The sequence below is a fragment of the Gastrolobium bilobum genome, unplaced genomic scaffold, assembly GCF_033153095.1.
Source record: "Gastrolobium bilobum isolate Gb01-03AN ecotype WA unplaced genomic scaffold, APGP_CSIRO_Gbil_v1 utg77136, whole genome shotgun sequence".
NCBI lineage: Eukaryota > Viridiplantae > Streptophyta > Magnoliopsida > Fabales > Fabaceae > Gastrolobium > Gastrolobium bilobum.
Window position 1 is genome coordinate 1913 of NW_026897619.1, and position 11523 is coordinate 13435.

Below are 11523 nucleotides of genomic sequence, written 5' to 3' on the forward strand. Positions count from 1 at the left end.
CCGTCAAAAAATTTTGTAATCATTTTTTACAAAAATTGAATTAAATTCTGTCAAAAACTATTGGGCTTTTTCACCCTTTTGCCCCTTATTAATTAATTAATAACCATTTTGCCCCTGATTCGAAACTATCTACCAATCTGCCCCTCTTTAATCGACTACCTTGCATTTTTAATCGACTAAACGATTGTTGGGAGATTTAATCGACTAAATCTCTCTACTTAATCGATTAAAATCATACTGACTTATTTATTTTTTTGTAAAATATGAAGATTTAGTCGACTAAATAGGGAGATTTAGTCGACTAAATCTCCCAGCAGCCATTTTTTGTCTGTTTTGGCCATTTAGTCGATTAAAAATACAAGGTAGTCGACTAAAGAGGGGGCAGATTGATAAATAATTTCGAATCAGGGGCAAAATAGTTATTAATTAATAAGGGGTAAAAGGGTGAAAAAGCCAAAACTATTGCCTTAATTTTCAACGAAATTGCTTTTTTGTCAAATTTTATTTTAGTTTTGCTCTACAAAATTAATACCTATTTATCTTTTGCACCTGATTAACAAATATAAAGAAAGTAAATAATATATCAAATTCATATTGATCTTAATATAATTATGTGTACAAAAGTCTTTGTTATATACTAATGAAAAAAGTTTATGTCCATGTCATATACATTCAAATAAGATACAAAAATCATGTTTTGCAGCCCTTTTCTGTTGTTTGGAGCCCTCTTCTATTGTTGTGCAGCCTTTTCCTCTTGTTGTGCAACTGTACCTGTAAGCATGTAAAATATTTAAAACACAAATAATTGGAAAAGCACAACAAATCTAACAAAATATATAATCTGAAGTTATACAACCAACCAAAAATACTTACTCATATTTTCCAATGGCTTCTTCAAGTTAACAATTTACTGCTGCAAAGGTCATATTAATGGTCTACAGATAAAAATTGTAGATATAAGCTTGTGGTTACAAAAACAAAATTTATCAAGTACTCTGATATTCCCCAACATGCATTTAAATACAACCAAAAATGAACATAAGAAACAGAGAGGGGAAAAAAGAAGGAAAAGAGGCCAACAATAATTCATTTGTATATATATATATATATATATATATATATATATATATATATATATATATAAAAGTTACTTTAGTTTTATAAGTTACGTAAGTTATATATATATAACTAACGTAACTTTTATAAGTTACGTAGCCTTATAATTGTAAATCATATTTCTTACGTCAAAAAGTATTTTTTCCCCTCATATATACATTTAATTAATTTTGGTATTAAGCTGTGCAACTGTAACTGTACCGGATTATTATGCCTACCTGATTGTAATTGTAATTCATGTATGTTCCAATGTAAGTGGGTGAGTACCTGAATATAACGTGAACAAAATTAATTAACTATCAGATTAAAATAGTTAATGGGGGTACTGAAATACTCTATCTGGCTGTCCTATTACTCCATTAGACTATTAGTACAAAAAATAAAAGAGAAAAAATAATAAAAGATATAACATTTAAACTATTATTTAACTCTATATTCTTAAATCATTAATAAAAGGCAATCTATATTTAGAGCAAAAAAGTCACGTATCTATCTATCTATATAGCCAGTATTTGCATATTCAGAGCCACATATCTGACAAATATATAGAGCAAAAAAGAATATAAGAATTATATTTTCTTATGAAAGTTTAACAATATTGAGCATGGGAAAAGTTCATCTGTCTATAGGGCAGAGGACAAAATACTGACCCAAAGGTGCACCTGACCTTTGGCTCGATTGCTTCGTGTAAATTCGCAAGCTTGAAACAAGTATATTGTTTTATATGAGGACTAAGAAAACCAAAAGAAGCATAGATGCAGATACTCACGCTTTGGTTGTGCCAAGGAGAATCTTGATACGTGCTTCCCAGGTAAGATATCCATGGATGACTATCAGCTCCATGAAGCCATTGCTCCAAGTTTCCATTATTGACATACTCATAGACTAACATCCTGAAAGTATACCACACATAGGAGATTAATGAACGTGCAATTCATATCATGATTACCATAGACATACTCAGATTGACCTCACCATAGACATCCCATCAATTCATAGCTCCATGTAGCATCCATCAAAATGGATCAAAAGCACACATAAAACTATCAAACAATCTGCCAGCTACTTAATGATAGCAAACATAACACACAATATTACAGCCTAAATATGCAATCCTATAGCAAATATAAAGCTATACAAAACCAATAACCCGTTAAATCCTACTCAATCAAAATTCTAAATTCCTTCTATGTCTCTGTAACTTCTTTCTTTATCTTTAAGACAATAATAATTCTGAAAAAAATTTATATCTTTCCCTACTTTGACTCAAAAATGCTACCAAAAATTCTTAATAGCATGCATCTTGCCAAATAAGATACATAATCAGAAATCTAAAGAGATGTCAGGAAAATTAAATGGGTATTTCTGAACTAGGATAACAAGCCTACCTCTTCGTAGGTCACTCTCATCTAATACATCATCGTGTATCAAACTTGCAGTATGAATCATTTCAATTATCTCTGCTAAACGCCGATGCTTTACAGTAAGTTCCCTGGAGTCATGCATTTCAAGATGAAGCTTTCAACTTTTTATTGTCATATATATAGAATTTTCAAGACAGGCAAAGAACTTGTGTGCGCACGTGTGTGAGAGAAAGAAAGAGAATTCTATACTTACTTCAAGCCAAGTAGCTCTGCTGTCGCCCTTGACACCAAGAAAACCAGAGCTGGTCTCATCCTCTTCCCACCAGCACTAAAGATCTGCTCAGCTGCTGACATTAAAACTGGATTTTCTGCACCTACAATCTATGAAAGCATCTTCATTAGATACATTAAAAGTTAGGCACAAAAAATCTAATCAATACTGTTCGCAAAGTAAAAGAAGCTAAAAGGCAAGAAGGTTCTGCAGGCAATGAGAATGATAAGGATTTGGCACCAATTTACTGGATCAACTTTCTTACAAAAAAAGGTCTACTGAAGTATAGAACCACAAAACTAGGAAACAAAAAAGCATCCAATGCAATGAGGCCTAATAAGTAGGTAGGGATTTCAGTCACAGTAAAAACAAATAAGAATGGCATTCAAAAAAATCATTCAATCTCATTAAAACTAATTTAAATTTAATAATTAATCCTGAAATATTATAATTTGTAAACTTGTATCAAGAGACAAAGAATTATGATGTTATCAAACAAAACTGAAATGAGGGATTCAGTAAAAGTTAACAACAACAATGAGCAAAGAAAGTCATGTGTCCAATCACTGAACATTGAATATCATTCAACAGCATATGCCCCATATTTTATCCCATTCAAACTTCCACAATTTTTTTGGTCTGGTCAATGCAATATCAGTAATGGTGAAACAACACAAGTTATCACCAGATGGGACAGGAACAATTATAAGTCAATCACAGTAGTTAGTAAAACAGCACAAAATATGAATCCCAAAACCATCACTTACCGACTGAAGATTTTTATTAAGGGTTTGCAGATCATCAGCAACCACTTCAAACAACCGAGTAGGGGAAATGGGGGTTTCTGAATAACTCTTCAAGCCCAATCCTCCTGTAAGACCTTTAATTGCTTGAGTTCCACCTATGCAAAAACAAAATCAAAACTTTTAATATCTAGTTCCACTGCAATAACCAATACCTATGTTACTTTATTCATTCAAACTAGAAACATGAAGCAACTCTACTACACACTTCTATTGAAAAAAAATCTTATACCATCAACCGTAGGCTCTGCAGTCTTCATAGAAGAAACCCGAGATTTCATGCTCCTACTCTTACAACAAATCAATTTACGAGTTCCATGTCCTCTGCCACACCCTTTAGAATCCACCTTTGCATAATTCCTCACCGTGTAACGGTCAAAAGAAGCATTGGATGAACAACCACAAGAAACCAAATTTTTTCCAGCAAAATCCATGCTTTTGCTTGTCAAAGGCATCATTCTGTCCCAAATCACAAAACCCATATGGGAAATGAGCTCAATTTCCCGTTAAGAAGAGACCCATCAGCAAGTTGCATACGTTGGAGGAAGAAGAAGAAGCGAAGTTGAGTTGAAAGTTTCTATAGAAAAGAAAAAAAACAAACAAGGGCCTTTCTGGCTCGCAAGTTTGAAGTGAAAACTCGCAGTACAAGTTAGAGTTGAATGAGTGGATCCTAAGCGAACACATAGGACTACTGTCCTTGGTTTCTTATCACTTGGAGAGAGAAACTGATTAGAACGAAATCTGTGACTCATGCTTCTTGCTTCGGACATTTGATAAAAAGGATAATATGAACTCGAACGGTGGGTCATTTTGAGCGCGGGGAGAGAGTGAGAAAGATTTAGGGGAAAGTGGGAAAAATTTTGAAGGAATGGAGGAAAAATTTTCACAAAAATAATTTTTATTTATAAATTTTTCACAAACGATATTCGACCGAATTTAATTAAATTCCGTCGAAAAGTAAATTTTATAAATATAACTTTTTTCTTTTGTAATCATATAATACAAAGTTTTCCTCGAAAGCATGGCTTCCAAATTTTAAATAATATAGTATAATTTTTTTTTGGTAAACTAATATAGTATAATTTAATATATAAAAACATAGTAGTTAAAATTTCAAGAAGAATTTGAAAAAAACTGATTTAAATATTGAAAATATCCACTTCAATAATAAATTTTAATATTAAAAACAAAAGTATATTTTTTTGGTGGAAAAAACAAAAGTATATTTTATTAATATACAACTCTATAAAATTTTAAAAATAATACAATTTAATAAAAAATGTTAAAAAAAGATACAAACTCGTGCGCTATGTGGCACAATCATTTTACCCGATCAGAATTAATGTACCCCTCACAATCAAAAAATATGAAGGAAAAAGGGATATTTAATTACAATTAATATATCAATCATCAATCAATATTAAAATATCAATCATCAATCACAATTAATATATCTATCACAAATCAAAATTAATTTTGATCACAATTAATGTACAAATCATAATTAATTTTGATTGGTACATTAATTATGATTGATGATATTATACAAAATATTATAAAAAATAATTTTTTTAATTTGATATCCAAAGACAACGAATTCGTATATATCCTGGTACTAAAAAAAAGCGTATATATCCTGTAAATTAGTTTTAAATTTATGAAATTTAAATTTCCCATTTTGAAATTAGACTTCATTTCAAAGGTTACTGTATTAAGAGGGGTTATATATAAATGTGGCGCCTCATTAACCTAAGACTAGGTCAAATGAGCACCCTCATCAAATCCCAATCTTATTCGGTAATTTTTTTAATTTTATCCAATCAATCCAATTGATTGGTTTTTCTCAATTTCAGTCAATTAATTGGTTTTTTTCCAATCCCAGAGCTAGTTGAGTTCATTGAATAATCAATTTGTTATACCTATTTGGTTACCGTGTGAATTGTCTTTTCGTCTCGGTTATCCATCCCATTGACCTAGGTCAAGGAAAACGTATCAACCTCTGCGGTCTAGGGTTAGCTTTTGCCAAAACATGGAATCTTCATTTACGAACCCTAAAGAACGGGCAATCTCATGACTCATTTACTATGCATAGATTCCTGAGTCCCGTAAATGTCATCCCGGTTTCACCGGTCTACGGATAACCTAATCTCTCACAGAGATTGGCGAATTTCTTTATCCATATCGATATCTCTAGACTAGGAACATATTTTTGGCAATGGACGTGTGGTGTCATTGAGCCCTCATGATCGTGATACCTATCACAGATCCTCAATGTGACACACGTTCCATTCCAAGAGCTTTATCCAGTTACTCATATTCAATATTTGAGACAAGCAATATAAAATAAGATAAATAATGCTTTTATTCATAAAATATATTCATAACAAATAAAGAAGTACATGGGCCCATCTGACTCTCTAAATACCCTTTAGGACACCTATGTACTAACAATTTAGAATTTTGAATTTTTGACTTTCTAAAAAAAATACACAAACAAATGGAATTAAATTTAAAAACCATTAATGCAGGTCATTTTTCGATAGGTTTGATTTTGCTAACCGTCCAAAAGACACAAATATAATTTTTTATTTTTTTCAAAAGTTTTCGACGGAATTTCTTTTCCGTCGAAAATTTTCGACAGAAACGAAATTCCGTGGAAAACTCCACAAAATATAATTTCTTTTTCTTTTATTTTTTTCAAAAAAATTCGACGAAATTTCTTTTCCGTCAAAAATCTTCAACGGAATCGAAATACTGTCGAAAAATCCACATAATATAATTTTCATTTTCTTTTATTTTTTTCAAAATTTTACGACGTAATTCTTTTTCTGTTGAAAATCTTCGACGCAATTGAAATTCCGCCGAAAAAAACCACAAAATATAACTTCTTTTTCTTTTATTTTTTTCAAAATTTTACGACGGAAATCCTTTTCTGTTGAAAATCTTTGACGGAATCGAAATTCCGTCGAAAAATCCACAAAATATAATTTCTTTTTCTTTTTTCTTTTTTCAAAATTTTTCGACGGAATTCCTTTTCTGTCGAAAATCTTAGACGGAATTCTGTCGAAAAATCCACAAAATATAATTTCTTTTTTCAAAAAATTTCGACAGAATTCCTTTTTCATTAAAAATCTTCGACGGAATCGAATTTTCGTCGAAAAATCCACAAAATATAATTTCTTTTTTCTTTTCTTTTTTCAAAAAATTTCGACGGAATTCCTTTTCTTTTCCGTCGAAAATCTTTGACGGAATCGAAATTCCGTCGAAAAACCACAAAATATAATTTCTTTTTCTTTTTTCAAAATTTTTCGACGGAATCGAAATTTTGTCGAAATATCCACAAACTATAATTTCTTTTTCTCTTTTCTTTTTTAAAAATTTTTCAACGGAATTCCTTTTCCGTTGAAAATCTTTGACGGAATCGAAATTCCGTCGAAAAACCAAAAAAATATAATTTCTTTTTCTTGTTTCTTTTTTCAAAAATTATCGACGGAATTCCTTTTCTGTCGAAAATCTTCGACGGAATTTCGATTCCGTCGAAAAATCCACAAAATATAATTTCTTTTTCTCTTTTCTTTTTTCAAAATTTTTCGAATTTCTTTTTCGTCAAAAATCTTCGTCGGAATCGAAATTCTGTCAAAAAATCCACAAAATATAATTTTTCTTTTCTTTTCTTTTTTCAAAATTTTTCGACGGAATTCCTTTTCTTTTCCGCCGAAAATCTTTGACGGAATCGAAATTCCATCGAAAAATCACAAAATATAATTTCTTTTTCTCTATTCTTTTTTCAAAAAATTTCGACGGAATTCATTTTCTGTCGAAAATCTTCGACGAAATTTCGATTCCATCGAAAAATCCACAAAATATAATTTCTTTTTCTTTTTTCTTTTTTCAAAGTTTTTCGACGGAATTCCTCTTTCGTCGAAAATCTTCGACGGAATCGAAATTCTGTCGAAAAATCCTCAAAATATAATTTCTTTTTATCTTTTCTTTTTTCAAAATTTTTCGACAGAGTTCCTTTTCGGTTGAAAATCTTTGACGGAATCGAAATTCCGTCGAAAAACCACAAAATATAATTTCTTTTTCTCTTTTCTTTTTTCAAAATTTTTCAACGAAATTCCTTTTCTGTCGAAAATCTTCGGCTGAATTTTGATTTCGTCGAAAAATCCACAAAATATAATTTCTTTTTCTTTTTTCAAATTTTTTCGACGGAATCGAAATTCCGTCAAAAAATCCACAAAATATAATTTCTTTTTCTCTTTTCTTTTTTCAAAATTTTTCGACGGAATTCCTTTTCCGTTGAAAATCTTTGACGGAATCGAAATTTCGTCGAAAAATCCACAAAATTTAATTTCTTTTTCTTTTAATTTTTCAAAAAAATTCGACGGAATTACTTTTCCGTCGAAAATCTTTGACGGAATTGAAATTCCGTCGAAAAATCAACAAAATATAATTTCTTTTTCTTTTATTTTTTCAAAAGTTTTCGACGGAATTCGTTTTCCGTCGAAAATCTTCGACGGAATTTCTTTTTCCGTCAAAAATTTTTTACGGAAACTATTTTCCGTCGAAATTTTCGACGGAAAACGGATTCCGTGAAAAATTCCGTCAATAATTTCAATGGAATTTTTTTCGTCGAAAAATTCCGTCGATAATAAAGACATTACTAGTAGTGCTCGCTTATGAATCATGTGAAAAATGTGTTAATCCACACATATGGACAAGGCTTCTGTATTACGGAACACTGTCAAATACATGAAAACTAAGGACAACAATACCTAACTCAGTAGTTGAGTATTTTGACAGTTTTTTCATTTTATTAAAGACAAAACCAGAATGCCACAAATATATGACTTTCACCGTCCCCGAGCATCAAAGTTAAACATATAGTCGTACACATAATAAGTGTTAAACATGGCAACAGTTTCAAATATTTGTAGTTCATCAAATAAACAACAGAAGGCATGAAAAATATCATGGCATCAAAGATTTTACCTTAAACTAGTTCATCAAAACTTTTGACGGAAACTAAATTTCGTCGAAAATTTCGCTAGAAAATTTACTTTTGTAAAAAATTTCATTAGAGAAAAAATTTCGTCGCTTTTCGTCAAAAAGTATACTGACGAAAAAATTATTTTGTGACGAAATTTTTGTGGTTTGCTACGTAGAAATTTCATCGAAAATATGATCTTTTTTAGTATTGTTAAAATTAGTGATTTGTCATCTTAAGAAGGGAAGAGCGTTCTCTCATCCTTTACTTTTCCTTAATTTTCACTAATTTTGTTTCACATGTGCAGGGGCTTAAAATTATATTCCTTTATTTATTCAACAAATATCAAATTTATTATAAAACTTATATATTTTAAAACAAATAAATAATTAAATTACATGAGTTTAAAAAAAATCAATTACTATAAAAAAAATTAAATTAAAAACATGTTTTTAAACCAAGTCAAAAACGGGTCAGGTCAGATTTGACCCACTTCAGAAGCCAAGTCAGACCTACTTCAGAAACCAAGTCAGGTTAGATCTGATCCGGTTCTGAATTAGTTCATAAAAATCCAAACCAAGTCAGATCTGACTTGGATCAAATTAAAGCGGGTCGGGTCAAAATACCTGACCTATAAAAACCAAGTTGGGTCAAGTCGGCACAAAAGCCTGACCTGACCTTACCCACATGCACACTCTTACTTATCATGGTATCAAAGCTAGAGTGACTAGAAGGTCATGAATTCGATCACCACCACCCTCACTTTAAGATGGAATTAAGAAAAACACAAGGTAAACCAAAAAGTATACCTATATATGCAACACATGGTAGACTAAAAAATGAGTCTGTATCATATCCACGCTTCAAGTCAAAGGGATCTTGCGTGAAGGGAGTGTGTTAGAGATAAAAGATATAAAATAATTTATTAAGTCTCGTTACCCAATGCCTTAAGGTTTTGGGTTGAAGTTATTTTTATCATCTAACGGTGGAAAAATGGTATGTGGTGGTAAGAATGTAAAATAACGACACAGTCTTTTGTTAATTTCACCAAAAAAGAAGAAAATTTAAGTTGTAAAGGAGGGGCTTTTACCAAGCTTGCTGCTACGTACATTTGACAAATATGTGGCATGAATATGATCACTTTGTTGTAACCCAGCTGACAAACGCTCAAGTGAGATTTTTTTCCCCCAATTAATTAAGGACTTGACTATTGTTTTTAAAACCATGTGGGGTCTAATTTTTGTTGACCTAAGGAAACCCCTTGAATTAAGTATATACACCTCACACTCACTTGTTATATAGGTTGGATTTTAATCGAATATGTAAGAGCAAATAAATTTTGAGAGTAGATGAGTACATTCAACATTTTAAAATATAACGTAAATTACCTGAATAAGTTACTGAAGGTGAGAGGATAAGGACTAAGGTTTTGTGTTTTTATATGGAATACTTTTTGGATGAACACCATTTATGATTTTGACGTCTTTATGATCAGTACCTAATAAATTTTGGATGGAGTATTTCATGAGATTTCGATGTCTATAAAAAGGATATTGTTTATCATGAGATTTCGATGTCTTTTGCATACAAAAGGGACATTATTTATCTGGAGTGATGACAGTCTCTGTCCTTATGCACAATTGGTATTAGTATTGGATGAGTAATTCCTTTCATGTTTTCAGCATTTTTGCAATCTTATTTAATAATATTTCCAACTTTTGATCATAAAAGGGATATTGTTTATCTTGAAAAAAGGTCCTTATTAATCTTTTCTCAAGTGATAATTTTTTTGGTGTTGAAGTTACATTTTATTTTGAGTAAATTATAACCTTTGTGTTATTTATTTCAAATTATGTATCGCTTGATGCAGGATTATTGATTTATAAATTTCTCCTAGACTTTGTGTTTGTTCATACTCTAGTATCTGTAAGATTATATTCTTTGCAGGGACAGAGAATTTAATGTAAGAGTTTTTTGTGGCAAATTAATGCCAATTCCTTGGGTCGAACATGAGGCTGGTATTCTGAGTCTCCTTAACAAATGTATGGTGAATTTCTGTCAATGAAGACATATTTTAAAGTTTTATGCTAATAAACTAACTGTGTGGTAATATCATTTCTCTGAAACTCTCAATCTGAGCAAAACAATGTTGTTCAATATCATGCTATGCTTGTTTGACCTTTCACTACTCTTTGTGCATAAATTGGATGACTTTAATGTATTCTGCATGTATATCCCTGTTAGTTTTTCATCTCTTGCCAATGCCACTGTCCCAATTAGGAAATACGCATTTCCCAATTCAAGTCCCAAAGTTGTCCTCAAATCAAAACTTTGAAATAAAAAGTTCAGAGTGTAAGGGGGTCTCCAGTTCAAGCTCAAGATCACATCATGGCAAGCGAAGAGAGAAGCGTTCAACCAGAGCCTCATTGTTCTTGCAGAACTTGTTCATTGCATAAATAAAGAATTTATGCCGCAGGCTACTACGCTAGCTCTTAAATTAAGTATTGTTATGAATTGGAAAAAGACAAACAAACCATCAATGCTCCAGCCTTGTTACTCTAGCTTATGAATCATGTGGAAAATATGTTAATGCACACATATGGACAAGGCTTCTGTGTCAATGACATTATCATAGTTGATGAAGTACCTAACTCAGTAGTTGAGTATTTTGACAGTTTTTTCATTTTATTAAAGACAAAACCAGAATGCCACAAATATATGACTTTCACCGTCCCCGAGCATCAAAGTTAAACATATAGTCGTACACATAATAAGTGTTAAACATGGCAACAGTTTCGAAATATTTGTAGTTCATCAAATAAATAACAGAAGGCATGAAAAATATATATGATAATTTGCATCACAAAGATAAAATGTAAGTGAACCAATAACACTAGTAATTCATACAACACAAAATTAAATCAATTTCGAAATTGCGAAAGCAATGTACATGTCTAAGAAAAATCAAATAAACTTTTAAAC

The 11523-nt window shown here is 31.0% G+C and overlaps 1 protein-coding gene across 7 annotated transcripts; it reads right to left on the reverse strand.

Annotated features, from left to right (window-relative positions):
- Nucleotides 1-604: 604 nt before the first annotated feature.
- LOC133308671 (solanesyl diphosphate synthase 2, chloroplastic-like) lies at nucleotides 605-4275 on the reverse strand. Of its 7 annotated transcripts, XM_061509322.1 has the most exons (8): nucleotides 3787-4275; nucleotides 3519-3652; nucleotides 2734-2861; nucleotides 2505-2608; nucleotides 1886-2001; nucleotides 1335-1383; nucleotides 874-935; nucleotides 605-771 (listed from the first exon to the last, which is right to left on the reverse strand). In XM_061509322.1, exons 1-7 carry the CDS (start codon nucleotides 4034-4036, stop codon nucleotides 928-930), a joined length of 789 nt encoding a protein of 262 aa, XP_061365306.1. In that variant the 5' UTR covers nucleotides 4037-4275; the 3' UTR covers nucleotides 605-771; nucleotides 874-927. The 7 variants fall into 7 exon arrangements, with proteins under 7 accessions (XP_061365306.1, XP_061365307.1, XP_061365304.1 ...); XM_061509323.1 differs by lacking the exon at nucleotides 1335-1383; XM_061509320.1 differs by lacking the exon at nucleotides 605-771 and having other exon boundaries at nucleotides 888-935; nucleotides 1335-2001.
- Between the last annotated feature and the right edge of the window lie 7248 nt (nucleotides 4276-11523).